The sequence below is a fragment of the Castanea sativa genome, chromosome 1 (genome assembly GCF_040712315.1).
Source record: "Castanea sativa cultivar Marrone di Chiusa Pesio chromosome 1, ASM4071231v1".
Taxonomy (NCBI): Eukaryota; Viridiplantae; Streptophyta; class Magnoliopsida; order Fagales; family Fagaceae; genus Castanea; species Castanea sativa.
Window position 1 is genome coordinate 1,250,086 of NC_134013.1, and position 21,036 is coordinate 1,271,121.

At 33.7% G+C, this 21,036-nt stretch overlaps 2 protein-coding genes across 3 annotated transcripts; one reads left to right on the forward strand and one right to left on the reverse strand.

Annotated features, from left to right (window-relative positions):
- Positions 1 to 862: 862 nt before the first annotated feature.
- On the reverse strand, positions 863 to 1,814 carry LOC142622484 (abscisic acid receptor PYL2-like). Its single transcript, XM_075795957.1, has one exon. It carries the CDS (start codon positions 1,647 to 1,649, stop codon positions 1,035 to 1,037), a length of 615 nt encoding a protein of 204 aa, XP_075652072.1. The 5' UTR covers positions 1,650 to 1,814; the 3' UTR covers positions 863 to 1,034.
- Positions 1,815 to 15,271: 13,457 nt separating this feature from the next.
- On the forward strand, positions 15,272 to 20,961 carry LOC142622857 (homeobox protein ATH1). 2 transcript variants are annotated; one of them, XM_075796421.1, is made up of 6 exons: positions 15,272 to 15,563; positions 16,294 to 16,367; positions 17,591 to 18,992; positions 19,272 to 19,627; positions 19,783 to 19,843; positions 20,487 to 20,961. In XM_075796421.1, the coding sequence occupies exons 3-6, from the start codon at positions 17,805 to 17,807 to the stop codon at positions 20,649 to 20,651; spliced, it is 1,770 nt and encodes a 589-aa protein (XP_075652536.1). In that variant the 5' UTR covers positions 15,272 to 15,563; positions 16,294 to 16,367; positions 17,591 to 17,804; the 3' UTR covers positions 20,652 to 20,961. The 2 variants fall into 2 exon arrangements, with proteins under 2 accessions (XP_075652536.1, XP_075652529.1); XM_075796414.1 differs by lacking the exon at positions 15,272 to 15,563 and adding an exon at positions 15,592 to 15,987.
- Positions 20,962 to 21,036: the final 75 nt, after the last annotated feature.

A 21,036-nucleotide genomic window follows, 5' to 3' on the forward strand; every position in this document is an offset into this window, starting at 1 on the left:
CTAATGTGGTTTAACTTACTTGACTTAAGTATTAGGAAAAAATAACACAGAGTTAAAAATGGTGTGTTTGGATGTTTTTGTGGCAATGCTTAAAGAGGGGGAAAAATCAAAATGTCATATAGCCTCCGTTCGGGAAGCGAGTTTGCGTTTTCTAGCGGGGCATTTTTGTTTTTTAGTGAGTTCTGTATACTGTTTACGGGATCCACAAACTACTTTTTTCAAAAAAACAACTTTAAAACTATATCCCACAGTACTATTTACACATTTAAAAATTATTTTGCTACAATGTTTTCAATTTTTAATAATAAATGATATTTAAACAAACCTATAAGAGTCACTGGGTAAATTGGAAGTAAATAACAGCTGACACTCAAGCCGAACCATTTGGCTGCAGATAAAGGAGTATACAATTTAAAAGCAAAGAAGCAAATTTAAGGATCAAATCATATAAGGCTAAATAATTTTCTAAGATTATTATAAGTATCTACAAAAGCAAATAGAAAAGACAAAACTAATCATCATGTAGTCATGACCTCAATAATTCTTATCGTCAGCAATAAAACAACAATAACAATGCATTAATCTCAAATTTCTCGGGATTGACTATATATATGAATCCTAAGTCCTAACAAATAACACTTAGCTAATATAAAAACAATTACAAAATGAAGATTTATATGATATTTTAATAACTGAAACATTATTGTTGAATTAAAGTGTGGTTCTGATCTCTCTCTCTCTCAAAAAAAAAAAAACATAGATATTTCAGCATTTTATTGAAGAGAAAAATGAAAACAACTTAAATAATAGCCTTTAACAATTAATACGATTGAAATAATTCACCCAACAAACCCAAATATAGAAACCAATCCCAACCATCTAACCATTAAACAAAAGGCATTAAAATCCAACTTAAAAAACAATACTATAGTTCCTCAAAAAAATAAAAAACTTTAAAAATAATATTAAAAAAAAAGTAGTACTCAATACACAAATCTCCCATTTTTGCAGGTCCGTCTCCGACCACTAAAAATTCAAACAGAATCTAACCCACCGTCATCACCACCACCACCACTGCAACCATCAAATTCATGTCCATGCCATGAAGCCATGGCAACTGAGGCAAGCTTCTGAAGGTTCAACTTTATCACAGTGTCCACAAACATCTTCGTATCCTCGCCTGTATTCCCAGCTGGTATATCTACAATATAAGACTCTAACACAATGGTGTACACCTTGTCTTCCTTGTTAAACTCGTTCACAGAAGTGACTGACTTGTAGTTGTTGAGCCTGTGCTCACCCCCCACAACCCTAAAGCTTAATACGTGCTTTTCATCATCCAAAATCTCAAGCCTCTCGGTGCTTGTCGAGGCTGGAAGCCCCGAAACCACTGTGACCTCTCTTATGCTTCCAACCCCACCATCACCTTGCATGTTGCAACTCTTGATGAAATGCTTGTATTTATGAGGGTTTTCGAAGCTTCGAATGAAAGGCCATACAGCATGTGCTGGAGCATCGATAAGCTGTGTTATTAGGGATGAGCATGTGTTGGATGAGGGTTCGAATTGGTGGTAGTTGTGAATGATGGGCTCGAGCTCGAGGTATTGTTCTTGGGTTAGACCATGAGGGGGAACTTGGTTTGGGTCCATGGCCAATATGGGATAGCAGTATAGCACCAATCTCTAATACGTACTGAAAAGTAACTATTTTTGAAGCAAATTTAGAATGAAAGAAGAAGAAGAGGAAGAGAAGGTTGCTTTTTAGTGCAGAAAAGTAAGGCTTTTGGTGGTGTTCATGGAGGAAAATAGCGAGCAATCAAATGAGAACACAAATGAGTGAGCTTTTTGTTCTTTGGGACTATCCCTTTCTTATAGACATATATGCCCTTTGGCAATTTTATTATTATTTTTAATAATAATGTGAGGAACATACAATTTTTTATAATATTTTTTCATAATTTGATGATTAAGTGAGCATTTGGATTGCATCGACTGCAAACGCGTTTTGTGTTTCAGCCTTTTTTTTTTTTTTTTTTAACTAGCGCTTATAACACTGTTCATGGGATATGAACAATGCAAATAGGCAAATGAACAGTGTTTTTGGTGTAAACAGTAATCAGAAAATTAATTTTTCTATTGTTTTCAATTTTTAGCAAAATAAAAGATATCCAAATGCACTCTAATTATAGGAACATCATTTTGGCATAATTCATTGTTAATTATTATTTTTATCAAATAATTCTAAGAACATACCTAATTTTGCACAGAATTTCATAATATATTTGATGTATAAGACCATGAGTGGTAAACACTTTTTGTTACTCTTATTTACATAAACCCATCATTTTGGGTTGGTCATTTACAATAGTACAAATTTGCAAATTATGAAATTGGAGGTAGAAATAAGTGTTTACATAGTATTATTTTTATTATACACCAACATTGACGGTCAAATCAATAATCTTAGGAAAAAAGGTTCGGGTTATTTTTATTGTTCATTGATAAGTTGTCAGTACAATGTTTGTCCTTGAACTTAAAATTGTATTTGAGTTCAAATTAAGAAAATATAGAAGTGGACCACAACATAACTATATTAGGAAAGGAAAGGGCCTGTCTTTATGAAACTTAGTTATATTGCCCGTGTCTATTGGGAACATGACATGGTGGGCATTGTTCAAGGGAAATAGATGTACTTGCTCAGGCGGCTCTGAGGGACCCAAGGAAGAGGAGCTTTATGAGGAATTATTTATTAAGAAGGTTTTAATCAACAGATTATTTCTAACCATCTCATAAATTTTGGAGTGGCAATTCTCAACCTCATGATTCATGAATGGGTTTAGACAATTAAACCACAATGTCAACCAAAACTCATTTAAAACTCACATGAAGTTGCCCGTGGTCTATGTCAATAATATAACTGATTTTTTGAACTATCCCTTTGGAAGATGGAAAATATATGCACCGCTACAAGTTCTATTACAAAAAACTTACAAACATAAATATTGAAAATAGATAGAATCTATTTCACAATTAAGATTTCATTTTATGAATCAAATAATTTATAAATTGCTATTATGTACCGTTTTCAAAAACCTTATATTTTCAAAATATAAATATACTTTAATTCGTTTTTAACAAAAAGTAAAATAAGTTTATGTCAAATGAACACATTTCATATGAAATGAAGTTTTTTTTTTTTTAATTGGGTAAAATAAAATTTAAAATAATGTAATACCATGTACATCTTTATTCGCAAAAATATAAAATTTTACAACAAAATAGACAATCTCTACTATAAGGTAAAAAAGATCTCAAATTCTCAATCCAAAACCCTAATCTAACCCAAACTAGGGGTGGGTTAACACAGTTCAAAACATGGCGATTTTGGGGAGGTTTATAAGGTGCACCACCAAGGTCAGTGTTTGCACCATTGGAACCACCTACTCACCGTGTAGATCGGCTCTCTATGATATTGTCAACAGCCATTTTGGTCGATGCAGTCTATTGAACTCCAACACACACAACCACAAGCTAGATTCAAAACCCACAAAATCAAAACCCAAACCCATGGATCGAAAGTCCAAGAGACCAAAACAACCGTTCAAATCAAACAACACCACATCAAACAAAACAATCTCCACATATCAAACCCTAAAATCTGAATTATTAGCATATGACAATGTTTGTTACAGCCCTAAACTTTTGCTTCAAATATTAAAAATGGTAAGGAGCAAAATATATACGAAGCAAATATAAAAATATGTGTGTAAAATGAAGATGTATGAGGGGTATATGGGGTAAGAAGGGAAATGGAGAAGAAGGCTAATAAACTAGAGAAGAAGTTAGTGGTCGCAATCGTTGAAAAAGAAAGCTGGAGATTCGTGGATCATGTGAAAACATTAACAAACTCCCGCGTGATTCTAACACTTTTTTTTGTTTGTTTGTTTGTTTAGTCAATCAAAACTCCGAAATGCAGGATTCCTTATCAGGTCCGTCCAACCAGTGCCGGCTCAAGGCCTAGGCAACTTAGGCCTAGGCCTAAGGCCCCACAACCAAAAAAAAATTCCCTACTAAAAAAAGGCCCCATTTTCATTTGTGAAGGCCCAAAATTTTATAAAAATATAATATTTTTAAAATAATTAGTACTTTTTTTTTAAGTGATGTTAAAGATACTACAAATTTTACTATAGATTTAAGTTTAAATTTAACTAACATGTCACCAATCACATAAAAAATTAATTCAAACACAAATAAATTAAGTTGTTGAATTTTATCAATTACATTATCACATTATATTGTGAACGTTTTAAAACCAATTGTTTATTTCTAACAAGGCTTCCAAAATAGGAGACCAATAGAAATTAAAACCAATTGAAACCCTAAAATGTTTCAAAAAAAATGCTGCAAATGTGATAGAACATCAATGATGACTAATCTCCTCTAATAGTTTGAGATCTTAATTTTTGTAAACTAATATCCTTCAAATCCACGCACCAAATAATATTTATCTATCTCTTTCTCTTAAAAATAATATATAAATTAAAATTTAGGTTACAACTGTACTTAACTATGCATAGTTATATATCCAAGTTATAGTAAGTTTCTTTTTTAAAAATATAATATTTTTTCTAGTTCTTTTTGTTTAAATTTATGGTTCAACTATGATATTCAATTCTCTGTATGAAATTAACCTTAGTTTAATTATTATTATTCATCAATTTCTGTATTTACATCAAATTAGTCTTAATTTAATTTGTATTATATATATTTATTTAATTAATGTTTACATATAAAAATGCCTCATATAAAATTTCCGCCTTAGGCCCCAAATTTTGTTGGGCCGGCCCTGCGTCCAACCCATTGACAACTGCAATATTTTGAGCCTTGTTTTATTTATAGAAATTTCTTAGCGTAAATTTGTTGTCATGCATTTATGATAGCAATCATGGTAAATAATAGCAATTAACAGAGTCTTATCATTTATGATAACAACACATTTTTATGGTAACAATTTAGAAAATCAAAATGACTAGATACTAACATGTTGTTAATTCCCTTAGTAATGTTTACAAATATGGGAAGAGTGTTTATATATTATTAATAATAATATTATTAATATGGTTTTATTAAAATCTATATGATAATAATAATAAAAAAAACTGTTCCATAAATATGTTACGAATTATGGTAACAATTATTGGTTTTATTTTGGCCAGAAATTTGTCAAGTTGAGCCTCTGATCTCTGTGCCCTGTGGTGAACTAAATTGATAAGAATATATATCTTTTTGGGGTGCGTGATTAAATTTAAAAATACTTCTGATTTTATGTAATAAAAAATTAACATTTTTAAGTGTTATTGTAAAATTAGTATGATCGAACTTGAAAAAGATTCACTGACAAAATGGTGCCTTCATCTGGTGTTAATAGTCAAATACAAGAATTAGGATGGCATTGATTTTGGAGCTACTGAACAAGCAGTATATGTAAAATACTGTAATTTTAACCAAACAATGTTTTTAGATTTAAAGTTAGTTCTATAATATACAAAATATTTTAAAATATAATTTTGGTTGACAAAGTTTATACTTCTAGAAGGTTTAAAGAAATAAAAGAACTTACAATGTGTGTGGAAACTGTGAAAGAGAGAGGAAGAGGAGAAAATGATATTTGCCTTCTCTTCCTTTTGGTTAGCATGACAGATAACAAAAGGAAAGAAATTATTTCCCCGAGTCTACATATTTGCAATCCGCCCAATTTGGGCGGATTTGAGGGCAGACAACGTACGGTTTTTAAAATAAAAAAAACTGAGATCCACATAAATTAATAATATAATATGATATGAAGTTATATATTTGCCCATAATTTTTATTTATCTTTCACGTTTCTATAAGCATAAAAGTATTTTTTAAAAAAACAAAAAAACATATTTTCTTTTCATTTCCTTTCTCATTTGCAAACCAGATAAAGGAATTCTTCTGTTTTCTCTTCCCCTTCTCTCCTTATTTCCAAACATTGACAAGAGATCTAGTTTCTTTTCTTTTCTTTCTCATTAATTATTTTCTATTATTCATTTCTTTTCTTTTTCTCTTCTCTCGTTTGTAACCAAATAATGCATTAATGTTTTTACCTTGGGTAGAGCCGGATCTAAATGTTGGCTAGGTAAGCGTCCTGTAGTAAGAGGAGTAGTTATGAACCCTGTAGACCATCCCAATGGGGATGGTGAAGGGAGGGCCCCAATTGGTAGAAAAAAACCCACAACCCCTTGGGGTTATCCTGGACTTGGAAGAAGAAGTAGAAAATTTAATAAATATAGTGATAGTTTGATTCTTTGTCGCCGTAGTAAATAGGATAGGAGAGAAAATAGAATTTGTTTCTTCGTCTTTACCATTAAAAAAAAAGGAGTTATGTTATTTCTTTTTATGGGCGAACAACGGGAATTGAACCCGCGCATGGTGGATTCACAATCCATTGCCTTAATCCACTTCGGACCTTTCAATTCATAGATGTGGATCTCGGACCTATGAATGGGGATATTCCCGAAACTCACAAAGAAAAAAGGAAGTGAGTTAGATAAAAAGAGAAGAAACTTGGACAAAAAAAGAAGTAACTTGGACAAAAAGAAAGGAAGTGACTTAGACAAATCTTTTTTGTCGATAACCTCAGACCAATCAATCGAATATTGATTAATACGTAATCGATCGAACACTACTTGAAAATGAAAACGGCTCTTCTGTTCAGAAATGAAATGTTCCAAATGTTCCTGGAAATTCTTGCTCCCATTGGACCATTTGTATCTATATGCATTAGGATCCCGATTCATGGATCTCTCGGTTCGAGAAATAAAACTACGAGGATCGAACCCTTTCTTCTGGCTCTTTTTCAAATTTGATAAATGTTGGTTGATCGTATATTTCATTATAGTTCTATGATTCAGAGTATCATTTCCTATTTGATCCCTTTGAATTCCATATTCGAAGTTGCGATCGGATCTATTCATTAAAAAGAATCGATTCAATACATTTATTATGTACCCACAGGTGTTATATTGGATTTGAATCAGATTTCGGATCAATTTATATTGATTGACTGCCTCGATTATGTTGTTGCTAGCAAATGCCACTATTTTTGGTTTTGGATCTTCCAAATCATTCCCGCAGGAGGTCCGGACCCATTTTTCTCTGATCCTTCGATAAAAGGATTCATTCTCTTCATAAAAAATAGGAGGTAGAACCAATAAATATTTCTTTTTCGATTCATCCCTGGAGTTGAATACCTCATTCAAGAATTGTTTTTGATCCAATCTGCAGGAATCAATAGAAAAGGTAAATCCCTTATGATACGACAGATCCGGCTCGGTTATTGATAGAGTGAATATATCCGCCATTTCTTGAAATCTCTCTTCTGATTCAAAATCGTGGTGTAACGTGTATCCCCCCCTGTTCCGGTCACGAAATAAATCAAAAAATGGATTTTTGTTCAAGAATGAAATCTTATTGGAACTGTCCATATCCAGTTCATCCTTCGGAACCATATCACATCCCGGATCGGATGAAATAGGATGAATTGAGACGGTATTTTGTAAATAAGTAATTATCTTGAATATATTAACTATTTCTTTATTTTCCGATCGCCTGGAAGGGACAAAAGAAACATCTTGTTCTTTCTTCAACAATTTCTGATCTCTAGTGGACCTCTCAGTAGGATTCGAACCCAGATGAAGTTCTGACCATCTGTCAGAGAAAAAAGAACGAATGGATCTTGTAGGATTCCCAAGAAATTCTTCGATTTCTTCCGGAAGCAGATGATTATTCATCTGCTTCTCACGTTCCGTGAATAGCCGGGACATTGAGGAATATCCAGAGAGGCATTTAGGAAATCGGTCTGATTCTATCTCTGTTCGTTCCGTTTGAAGAAAGGAAGGATCCCAAAGAATCGATCCTTCTTTTAGTTGTTGAATCTCTCTTTGATTGATCAATGTGTGATATTCCGAATCCTCATTACTAATGGAATCGAAATGATCTCTGGATTGATCAGAAGATCCTTTCAATTGGCTAGAATCCGTTACTTGAACGAAACTAGATCTTGTGGAATCATATTGAATATTTGACGATACATTCCGTACCTTGCTAAAAAACCGATCCTTGTTTACCAACCACACATTGTCTAACCAAATCCAATTCTCTCTCGATATTTTCCTCAAAAAATCCGATTCGTGCGGATTCTTCCCCCAACTAAAGAAGAGATCTTGGCGGAATTGCCACATATGAAATTGAGCACAATTTTGCAAAGAAATAGCCCACTTGTTTCTCGAGAAGAGATAGGAAACATGCTCAATATCATTTGATTGAATAGTTGACCCAGCTACTTGTTGTTTGAAGAAACCCTCCACTTCAATTGGTATTTTTTCACGAAAAGCAAAGATGAGATAACCAATCCAGTCTTTCACTAAGATTTCGAATAGCTGTCCCGAATTCAAGTTGATTCTGTTTCGCCTCTTCCTCGGAGAAAGACGATCAAACAATTCCCAATCATGGGCCTTGCGGATCGGATCATCAATATAATATACAAAAAGAAACTCCAGATATTTGATATCTTTCTCTTTGAATGAGATCTCAATTCCAGCGACGGTTTCATTATTAGATATCTTACAACTGGAATCCCTCTTTTTTCCGATCCAGTTCCTCCACCACCGCGAACCCCAGTTAGATTCAGGCATGATACACTTTTTAGTTATTGGGAGAGCCCAAGTACTCTCTTTCGGATCCAGGAAAAGGCTCTCAGAGATCTTTTTTCCTTTTGGAAGATACAGGAGCGAAACAATCAACCTATTGATATTGGAAGAGCCAAAAGAGTCTTCCAATGTATCATTTCTGGGTCCAATGAAATTCATAGGTATAGGAAGAAGTCCTGTCAAATGGATTTTTTTTCTTTCGACCATCTTTTGATTGTTAATACGATATATAAGGACCACTACTACAAATAGTACTACACCCTTGATCGTGAAATATCGATTGCTTATTGAACCCTGTGAATTGCATGAAAGTAAGATACCCCAAATTCAGAAGTCCAAGAGTTTTATAAAACGTTCTTGATGGAAAAAATGTGAATGAAAGATCCCACTGAATTGAATTGGATTCATGAATCTAAGAAATAATGAGAATTCTTGATCTCTCTCAATATCTCTCTAAATTCGAAAATCCAGGGTTTGAATTGATGTCGTTTCATTGAGTCCTCATAAATTGCATTGATTTATCCTAAGGATTTCATTTCAATTGGAATTTAGTTATTCACTATGTACGAGGATCCCCGCTAAGCATCCATGGCTGAATGGTGGAAATGGCTGCTAATACCCTGTAAGTTGAGGAGCAAAAGAAGGAATCCGCCTGAGGAGGGGCTCGCGTCTGATTAGCTAGTTGGTGAGGCAATAGCGAGGCAAGAGGAAGTGGAAGCACAGGGGGAAATAGAATCCACAAACCAAAAGTGAAAAGCAAGATGAAGAGGAATTCAGACCGATATAAGAGCAATAGAGTTGGCAAATCCACTTCCCGAGAAGACAGAAAGAGGTCTTTATTTGAAAAAGACAGAGACAGAAAAGAGGATATATTGTTCCAGGGGCAGAGAAGCCAAAAAAAGACATGAATCTTGCCACTGGACTATACAGAACGAGATACCGATACAAATACCGTCGGGGTAAGCCGATGGTATACCAAAGGGGTAAGCCAATCCGATAGAGAGATGCCGTTCTTTTGTGCTCTAGCGTAGAGCTCCTGTTACTCGAGTCACAGAACCCGAGGGAAAGAGCTTATCAGCATGCAAGTTGATAAAACCTAAAGGCAAGATGCGAAGATACGAGCTTAAAGTGTCCATAAGCTTGAAGCATATAGGGGCAGCGAGCCCTTATTAGTAAAGTAAAGCTCCAAAAAACGAGAGATTAACCTGTGCGGTGCGGATCTGACTCGACTAAGGAAAGATCTACTCCGAAAGATCAGAGAAAGAAGAGCGTTTGATCTACTAATAGCGGCATAAGAACAGCAACTATACTGGCATTTGCTTCAAAGTAGTGACGAGCTAAGTACTACGACTACAAGGGGGGGAGCAAAGCTTCGTAGACAACTTCGCTTCCTCATCGCTTCTTTCTGGCGACTAGCTTTTCAAGTGGGTGGCTTGGTAAGCAAGCTACCTTCAGCATCGGTAAAATCCTTAAAAAGAATTGGTTGGAATGGTGGGCAAGGAGGCCCTCCCTACTTCAATGGAAAGGCAATCTTCACTGTGGCTAATTAAATGTGAAAATTACTGGGGTGGATGCAGGTTAATTATTAGCCACAAACAATGGGTTCCTTCCTGCATTCAAGCAATGATCTTTGCCTTTTCCAATTCCATTTGTAGATACTTATGGTCGTAACAAACAAATTATTTAGGGTTTAAATTGTTATGCTTCTCTATAAATATAGTCCTTCTATTATACTTATACATAGTACCTTTGTTTTCTTTTCTTTTTCATAGACAGTAGCAATTTTATTTTTTATTTTTGTTAGAACTAGATAGTAGCATAACTTTTTTCTTTATTCTTTTTTGGTGCGTTTATAAAATAAATAAATAAAAATTTTTGGTGTTTTTAACCAAGACGTTTCCGAATTAAAAAATTATAATTGTTATTGGGTTTGGGTTTGGGCTGATTGACAGCCCACCAAATCATGGGTTCCTTCCTGCATGCAAGCTCTGAATGGAATCCCTTGCTTTTGAGTACTCCAAAATCCAAACATATGAAAAGGAGTTTCACAAACTGACCTTGGCACAATACTCTATTGGGCCCAACTTCGTCACATGTACTCCTTGATCTAATATGGGCCAATGAAGTGGAAAATGCAGAGCGCCTTGGCCCAATGGAAAGTGCGCTACAAATCTTACGTTTCCTAAAAGTCTACAACCTACCTACCCCTTCCCCTACCCTCCCAAAATTTTTTTTTTTTTTTTTTTTGAGGAGGTTGTTTGGCACAATAGTTTTAATACATTTTTTTACACATTTTAAACAACATTACATATATTTTTACACACTTTTTCACCTGCACATATATCAAAAACACTCAAACAACATCACTTAAACCCCTCACCTAAACCCTTCCTAAAAAATTCAAGTTGTTAAACTCATTATGTGAAATTTATTGTGTTTTAAAATAATTTTAAAAAGAAATTGAGGGTGTCCAAAACTTGTACTCCAACTGCTGCCTTGAGTCCTCGTGTGTGACACGCGCTAAGTAATTACTTTAAAAACTATTAGATATTTTTTGAAGTTATGTATTGTGTTAATTAAATGACACAAATAATATCATTTTTTTACATCACTAGGAGGTCAAATAAATTCTCCACAAATTGATATTACTTAAGGTAGAAAAAACTACCAAAGTTTGTCATGACTCATGCACTCAATATTTGTTAATGAGTGCATTATTTCTAGCAACAACAACAACAAAAAAATGCATAACATCTTTCTATAGACTTGTAAGTTGTAACCCTTCTTGTTAAAATCTCTCTTTCTTTATAGAGGAAAAACTATAGTATCTTCATTTTTTTTTAAAGATAGAACTCACAAAACAATTTGGATTTTAAATAAATAATTATTAATGATTTAATTACAGAAAAATGACTGGTTGATGACCTTTAAATATTATACTATCACTATGACTTGAATGGTTTAAAGACCTTTTTGTCAATCAGACTTTATTAAATTTTTTTTTTTTTTTTTTTGGGTTATAAAGACTTTCTTAAAAACTTGTTACTTTACGTCTGCCTTTGGTGCATATGTATACAGTAGGAAAAAGTGTGTCCTGCGCCTGCAACATCTGATATTCCTTTAATTTCATTTTTTGAGTTTCTGTCTTCTTTTTTTGAGAAAAAAGTTACTGTCTTTCTGATACAAATACAATCATACCAGGACTTTTATTTTTGAGTAGCTGGTTATTTTGATGTGGCCTAGTGCTGAGTGCAGCAGTGCTGCATTCAATTCTTTGGAAAAATTGAATTCCCCAATGCTATGTATGGGTAAAGTGAAAATAGAGATAATTAAAAATGGAAGAAGAAAAAGGTAGAGTAAAATGTTATTTTTCATTCTTTTATTGGAGTGTCATACCTTATATTTTTCAATTAAATCTAATAATATGGTTCTATTGACTAATTAATAACAGATTTTAATTTGATTATACTTAGAAAAAATAGCACTATCTTCATTGTGTTAGTCAATACAATCATATTGTGTCAAAAACTTTGTAATATATTTGACATTTTCTAGTATTTTTAATTAAATATTTAAGATTTAAATCTCATTAGCTCTTGTAAAAACAGAGTAATTGAATTTGATTTCAAGCCTTGCCTCACACGATTCAAGGCATTTCATTTATAGAGGAATTTGTTACATATACAAATTTGAAATACAATCCTATCTTATCACAGTCCTGAATTTGTTACAATTTGTATTTTGAATGCAGCAGCCATAATACATTTGTAACTATAATTGTATATGAACTAGCTATTATTCTTAACAACTACAGCTGAATAGATATGAACTAGCTATTATTCTTAACACCCCCAGCTATCAAATTATCAAGGGAAAAAAAATGGATGAATAATTCAATAATAATATTTAAGGTAAAACATCTAAAAAACTGTATTTAATTTTTGTCCTTATTAAGTCATGAGACGAGGTTGAGATTAAATTTTCACTCGATCTGATGTGCCTAGGAGAATCAACCAACTTATACATGCAAAAGCCTTGACATCATGACACGTAAGCAAACCTTGCCATTCAGTGTATGTTTAAATTGCGTTTTACGCCTTTAGTTTTGCGTCTGGGTTTCATTTCTGTGGATCATGGGTACTGTTTACAAGATTTACAAGTATGAAATTTGACAAAATTAATTTTGGGTTTCACGGTATTATTTATATATTTAAAAATTATTTTATTACTGTATTTTTAATTTTCAGCAATAAATGATATCTAAATAGACACTAAGAGTCCGTTTGGATACAATTTTCAATGATATCTAAATAGACACTAAGAGTCCGTTTGGATACAGCTGAAAATTGAAAATTGAAAACTGAAAACACTGTAAAAAAATAATTTTTAAATGTGTAAATAGTACCGTGAGATCCACTTTTAATTAAAAATTTTCTAAAAAGTACGTGAACAGTAATTGCACAATATATAAACAGTAACTACACAGTAACTTGTCTCCTTGAGATGAGACGTGCAGCAAGAAAAAAAAAAAAAAAGGAAAATGTTGAACGCATTCAACCCAATCCAAACCGCACCTAAATCCACCATTAGTAGCATGTGGAAGAATGCTGAGAGAAAGTATTAATAATGAGCATTTCTCCCATTAGAAAAAAAAAAAAATGAACATCGCCCTCTATTATTATTATTATTATTATTATTATTATTATTTGATAACAACATCACTCACTATTATGAGGAGTAAAGATTTGACTAAAATCTCTATTATGGGCTAATTATGGTCATAGTAAATAAAATATCTAAATAAAGAACGTGCATATATTAAGAAATCCAATCTAGAAACAGGTGTGAAAAACACCATGAATACTAAAAATTATTGTTTTATAGAAAGAAAAATAAAAACTACCAAAGTATCGGAGAAGCTTAAGTTAGCATCACACTACTTTGATGAAATCTTCCTTGTTTTGCAAGTATCATAAATTCAAATGGATCATGCAATTACTGTGCTTGAACACAATTCATACAAGAGGTTTTGGTTTGGGTAAAACTTAATATTGAATTATAGATGATGTCGTAATGTTGCCTTATATCATTATATCGTAATGAGATTAAAGTTAAGTTATAATTTAATTCATTTGAAAAAATATCTAACTTTCTATTTATCATTCATTTAAACCTTACAGGCGTAAGTTCTTTCATCGAATATGGATTATCATATATACATCAACTAATACCCAATTGTTTTAGTGGGAACTAATTAAGTATAATTTTTTCAAACCCAAACTCCTTTGTTCTTTCTGAGTCTTATTCTTGCATAGCAAAGTTTGTCCATCGACAATTGAATGTACCGAACTGGTTCAAGGCATTACTCTATATTCTTTTACTTGGCACAACTAAGCCATGTTAGAATTAATCCAGAGACTTTATTTGTGAAGTAAATGATTGCACCCACCGTCCAATCAATTGGGAGCGAAACTGTACTCCATTAAAGTAAATACCTTTTATTGCTCCTTCTCTTTTTAGGTGCACCAGTTTCCAATTAAATTTATAAAATAAAATAAAAATAAATAAAAGAGTGCACCAGTTTCTAAATAAATTATGGGGAAATGCTGAAGAATGATGTCTGCGTATGTTTTTAGAGTAATAATTAATAATTTATATAAAAAAAGTTTTTATAAAAAAGTTAATATTTTGATAATTTTTGTTATTTTGTATAAAATTAGTGTCAAATTTTTTTTAAAATAAATTGCTAACTAGTATCTTAAAGACATTCATCAGCATGAATGAGAAACAGGCACCTAATTCTTTCCCCTCGAGGTCTATATGGATGGATCAATGTGCCTTTGAAGCTGCCTATGTATATCTATATTCCAAACACTAGATATTACCTCTTTTGGCCAAGGGGATTGGCAGGGGGGAGACTCCTATACAATGGCATGTCACAGTGTGAGAGTTTTTTTTAACTTTATATTTAATTCACAGCTAAATCAATTACTGGCACATTGCACAAAGACATGAAGGAAGGGAGATTGAATAATCACATCGAAGATCCCCATAACAATCCCTATTGATCTAAGACCATCTTACAAAACATTAAGAATATAATCAGGATCCAAGAACAATAATACAATATACAAATGATACATCACCATCCTGGTGCCACTGTTTCATCATTACTGGTCTAAAACTTATAGAGATTATCATGAGGGTCTACCTCTACTAGATAATTTTTTTTACAAACTGTCTCAGAATATGAGCTCATAGGGGCTGGCCTGGCCCAGACATAAAATACAAAGACAGCAAGCCAGTTTTGAAAAAAGTAAATGATGGGGCCTTGTAAGTTGTAAATGCTACAATAAATTCGTCAAAGATCTTCCTACTAGATTTTCACATCACTCTCTGAGTTTGCTGGCATCATCATTTCCCATCCCTGTCTCTCTTCTCTCACAAAAGTACACTGCTAAAAACAGTGTTCTTTTTTTTTCTTTTCTTTTTTTATCTTATACATTTTTTTTGTTCTCACTTTTTAACATTTCATTGCAAGAGAGAAAGTTTGAGCCTTTCTTTCACTCCTTTCTCCATCACATTTGCTTATTTGAGTTATTTTCTGTCTCAAAATAGGTAAAAAGGAAAGAACTTTTTATCTGAAATATGGTGCTGAGAAGACCTGGCATGAACAGGAGTTTGAACAGAGAGAATCCAGATATTTTGATTATGATGAATGCAGAGCAGCAGATAATGAGAGGTGGTGGTGAGGACAAAGGAGAAAAGAGAGAGAAGGAAGGGATGGGCCCTCTAAAGCCTGTAACACAAATGAGTGACTCTGCTCCAAAGAGTAATGTGTTTACTCTCTATCTCTATCTCTACCTCTATCTCTCTCTTCTTTCACTTTTGTGTGGCTCTGCTTTCTCTCTCTATCTGAATTGAAAGGGTCCATTTTTATTCATCCCAGCATAGCTCTTTGCAAAAGTACCTTTATTTTGGCTTTGTGTTTGTGGCACATTCTTTTAGTTTCGTCCTCTTAATGGGTTCTCTGAGACTGTTTTACTTTATTTTATAGACCCAGTTTGCGTCTTGAGCTTTAAATGTAGTGGGTGTGAAAGAAAGAGAGAAAGTTTTTGACTTGATGGGGTCTGGTCTCAGAGGCTTTTGGTACCTTGGGGTTTGGGTTCTTGAAGTAAATCCCACTTTTCTGTTCATGCAAACAAATTAGCCCACTTTTTCCTATTGGCTCCTTTTATTTCTTGAGGTTTGAGAAGGTGGGAATATTGCTGGGTCCTTGTTAGTTTTTTATTTTTATTTTATTTATTTATTGTAAATTTCTCCATTGCTTTCTGGCTTTTGATCACTCTTTTGTGAAGAAAGAGAAAGCAATGATGCCTTTGTGAACTTTGCAATTTAGTGGCTTGTTTTGGTTTCTGCAAGCAAACCTACATATAGTGGCAATCTGTTTTGGATGAAAAACTTTTATCTTTGAGCTTTGGAAGAATTCTGAGGTCTAATTTGAAGTAGCCCTATGAACCTGCATGAATATTACTGACTCCATTGTTTTGCTTTCTATGAAGGTTTGGTGGGGAAAGCTGTATTTTTTGTGGTTGTTTTCTTAGTGTGTGATACTTCCTCCGCATATGAATGGAAGGTTGGTTATTCTCACATGCTTAATTTTGTATTCTTCCATCTTTTATGCTATGTATTCACGTTCTTTTTTTGGGATTATGCATTCACTGTCATTACAACTGCAATAATGTTGAATTTGAAGCTGTAAGTTTTTCTACTTCCAACTTTTGCAGTATTGGTGTAATGTTAATAATGCAGACTTTAGAATTCATTTATTCTATTGCTTCTCCGGGTACTATTTTGTTGTGCAACCATAGTGTAGTCGTAAATCTAAAGTACAGAGTTCCTCAAAAAAAAAAATCTAAATTAGTATTGCTTCCATATCAACAAAAAAAAAAAGTATTGCTTCTAGCATACGTAATACATTGTACCTACTTTTTTACTTTACAGTGTGTCCCAGGATTCTGATAGTTCAAAGAGCCATTCTAAGAAAATTGGATTGACGAGAACGCCTTTCAAAGATTAATCTTAATTCACAAAGAGCTCAAAATAAACATTTGATTATCCCCCCTTTCCTTATCAGGGCATTAGCTTTGAAGGGAAAGGGTGTAGAAATAACCTTGTCTGTTTATAATCATGTCCTTGTTTTTATGAATATGTAAATTTAGTTTCCAAAACAAATAAATTTTACAATTATTACAAGAAACCTAGAGGCATGACAAGTAGCCTTACAAATTATTACAATGCAAATACTAGCCAAAGCTACACAATCATCAATCAGAAAATACAAGGATTTAGTATATCAATTATCATTAAATTTTAATTCCTTTTTCCCTTTTCGGGCACATAACGAGGACTAATAATTAGTTTACATCTTGTCTAGTGTCTTCCAATACTTCAGTGATGCTATGGTATGTAAGCATTGTCACTTGTTTGCATTTAAACTTTAAAGTTATAGGCAGCTGTCTATGGATATAGTTCTGTATTTCGTATGTAGTTCCTTTGTTTATGTATGGTCTTGATAGATCTCATCGTAAAATAATCTACACCTTTGTGTGTGTGTAGTAGTAGTAGTAGTAGTAGTAATAGAATAATGTTGATACCTTACATGTTGTCTGTTAGAATGTTTGTATTATTTAGTACCTTGTTGGTTCCTAAGAAGACCCATTGGTTTTGAGATGGTGCCTTTTAGTCATTTCCTCTATCTTAATAGCAACCACATAAGCATTACTTTCTCAATATAGTTGTGTTACATGGGTTAACAAGGACTTTTTATTTACCATGTTCATTTTTGGACTTTTCCAGGTTAGTATTACTCGATGGCAAACCGTGAAATCTGGAGGAGGGTGAGCAGTGGTATGCCTTGATCTTCCCTGACTTTTTATGAGGGTTACCCTGGAGATTGAGAGTGCTATCTTGAAATAAAGCTGGCCTAACATAAAATTGAAGCACAAGAACCCAATTAAAGCAGCCCTTAGTATTTATGTATGCCATGTGATTTTTGGTGTTCCACTATATAATGGAGAACGATTTGTTTAGAGTTCCAATAGATATGAGCAGCCAAAGTTCTGTTTACATTAGTGGGTTTCAGCAACATACAACACCTAATTCACTTGTGCAGTCTGACTCCTTTGACCTTAACCGTGAAAACCATATTATGTCTGGATTTCCGGTGCTTTCAGAATTGCAAGGAGGAGCTATCAATGGTCTCCATCCTACTCTTCACACCACAAATGGCGTGGGGATTGTTGATTCGAATGCATTGGTTTCATTGCTAGGACGAAATGTGGTGAGAGAATCCTCACTTTCCAGTTCACGTCTCACTAGTAACACTGAATTTCATGAGCAATTAGCTGGAGGAAATTCTATTTCTGCTGCTTCACTTGCTACCTTTCTGTCCACAAGAAGTGGTCTTCAAGATAATCTTAACAATTTAGCAATGCCAACACCTTCAATCTGTCCTTTGGAATTTCTAGGAACTTATGCTTCAAACGGCTGCTCAAATGGTTTAAATTCTTCTTTCACAACTTCTGTGAACTGTGGATATGATGAAGTACTTGGTAATACAAATACCAAGTATTCTGCTCCACTAGAACTTGGTGGGAAATTCCAAGTAAGGACAGTGCTTCAACCATATTCATCCACTGGAAATCCAGGTGCAAATGGATGTATGTCATCAAGTAGTGGAAATCTGACTGCAAATCGTCCGTACAGTTCCACTAATTTTAATAATGAGCTCTCTCTAACTCTTGCTACTTCTGAGCCTTCTGTTCTAAGTGGGATAAATATCCCAGATCGGTGCTCAGAAATGGGTGTCTCTGGTGTGACTCGCCACTGCTTGAATGAAAAAAGATTAAGCTCTGAACAAACTTCTTGCAACAGTAAGGAGCTTTCTGTAAGTTTCGGTTCTTACAAACCAACTCGATTCTCACAAGCAATATTAGGATCAAGATATCTTCGTGTAATTCAGGAAATACTAGTTCAAATTGCAAACTATTCACTAGAAAATCTAGACCATATGAGTTATTCAAATGGCCGGAATGGTGCTTGTTCAAATATGCCATTCTCTTCAAATTGCTCTGCTGAAAGATGGATGTCATCAACGGTTCCTGATGTGGATGGTGGATTTGAACCTGAAATGGAGTCCACATTGCGAAGACGTGCAATCGAAGCCAAAAAGACCCAGCTGCTGAATCTGCTACAATTGGTATGTCAGCTTAGTTTATGTTCCAAATTAGTTCTTCAGTTACCTGATTGGGTGTTGGTGTTAATTATTATAGGACAAGATGTGTTAGTAACCACATTTTATTGTAGAGAAATGCTGAAATTATTGAAGTGGATTGAAAAAAAAAATGTATTTTTCAAAATTTTGTAACTTCAATTTGATATTTAAGCATTGGTTCCTAATTGTTTCAATTGGGCGACATTTTTCTTTTGATATATATTTGCACTAATAGGCATGAATATCATACTTTTTTGGACACAGGTTGATGAGCGATACAACCAATGCATGGATGAGGTCCATACTGTGATATCTGCATTCCATGCTGCTACTGAGTTGGACCCTCAGATACATGCTCGTTTTGCCATTCAAACAATCTCTTTCTTGTATAAAAACTTGAGAGAGAGGATTAGCAACCATATCCTTGCAATGGGAGCACACTTCAGCAGCCCATGCACAAAAGAAAAGGAAAGATCTTTTGAAACTTCTTTCATCCAAAAGCAATGGGCTCTCCAGCAGGTAAAAAGCAAAGATCATCAATTATGGAGACCCCAACGTGGCCTGCCAGAAAGATCTGTCTCTGTTTTACGGGCTTGGATGTTTCAGAACTTTCTTCATCCGTAAGCTCCCTGACTGTTGAATATCTTATAAATTTGTGCATTGAGATCATAGATAGCACTGTCATTCAGCTCAATTATATAGAGACATATTTAGCTAATCGCTTTTGTAAATAGAGATATGCAAAAACCTCTTTACACATTATGATGAATTCCAGGTATCCTAAAGATGCAGAGAAGCATTTACTTGCAGTGAAGAGTGGATTGACTAGAAGCCAGGTACTTCCTGCTTCCATTATAGTGGACTGAAGTATATAGCAAGCTCTGCAGTGCTATTAATGAAAAATGCATTTTTGAGAAAAATACAAAAAAAGCTGAAGAACTCTCTTATACCAACTGCATGTTTTTGGTTTTTTTTTTTTTTTTTTTTTTTTGGCATTTTAGATCCTCAACCTTTAACCTCTTTTTTCAAATCATCCTTATCTTTTTTTAATTTTTCACTTTAATCCTTAACGCTTTCAAAATTGTTTCACAAAGATTCTTATAGTCATCTGATAGAAAATATTGACATGGCAAATGGAATTTATGTCCCGCCATAGGTTCCATATCATCCATTTGACATTGATTTCAGGAAATTTTATTTGCTATGTCAACATTTTCCATTAATAAGATGTAAGGATCTTTTTGAAACATTTTAAATTATAATAATGATCTTGAAACAAAGGTCAAAGCTTAAGGACGATTTCTTTAGAGCAGATTGCCACATTCCTCATAATTATACTACAGTGAGTAGAAAATCATTCTGTGTGCGACTATTTTGTTATTCTGGATTCTGTAGTGAGCTATTCAATGTTTTCTAACCCACAGTTTCTTTTATAACCTTTTTGTTGTTTGGTTAATCTATATTTGGATATGTGACCAGGTTTCCAATTGGTTTATTAATGCTCGGGTTCGTCTGTGGAAACCAATGATTGAGGAAATGTATGCAGAGATGAATAGAAGAAAAGCGCGTCGAGATGATGAAGCAAGCCAAAGTGATCAGAGAAGCCACATAAGCATCAATAATCCAAGATTAAATGTGACTTGAAGCTGAAGGAAGAGAGGTATAGAGAAAATGGGACAGTGAATTTCTGTCATTCAATAGGGAAACAAACCACATCCACAACATGGTTTACAAGTAACAACTGTACATAGTGCATTATAAAGTTGGGGGGGTTTAAGATTTGCGGTTCTCTTAAATTTATGCTTCCCGCACAAATGTCTTGTTAAGCCAATCACAAATTCTAAGTGACATTACGTGGAAATATTTTGTATGTATTGAGCAGAATATGCCCATTTTCTTCCACTCAGTTGAAAAGTTGTATTGTTTTACCAATGGAATGCATACTTGCTTCCCAGCCCAGCAGTTTGCATAATTGCTAGTGCTAGGTACAAATCTTCCTAACCAAATTTCACAAAAGACAGCATCAAGT

Coding starts and splice junctions, on each gene's coding strand:
- LOC142622484 (XM_075795957.1), bottom strand. CDS start 1,649: ATGGACCCAAACCAAGTTCCCCCTCATGGTCTAACCCAAGAACAATAC.
- LOC142622857 (XM_075796421.1), top strand. CDS start 17,805: ATGGAGAACGATTTGTTTAGAGTTCCAATAGATATGAGCAGCCAAAGT. Junction 19,628..19,782: donor TTTCAGAACTTTCTTCATCC/GTAAGCTCCCTG, acceptor GATGAATTCCAG/GTATCCTAAAGATGCAGAGA. Junction 19,844..20,486: donor GTGGATTGACTAGAAGCCAG/GTACTTCCTGCT, acceptor ATATGTGACCAG/GTTTCCAATTGGTTTATTAA.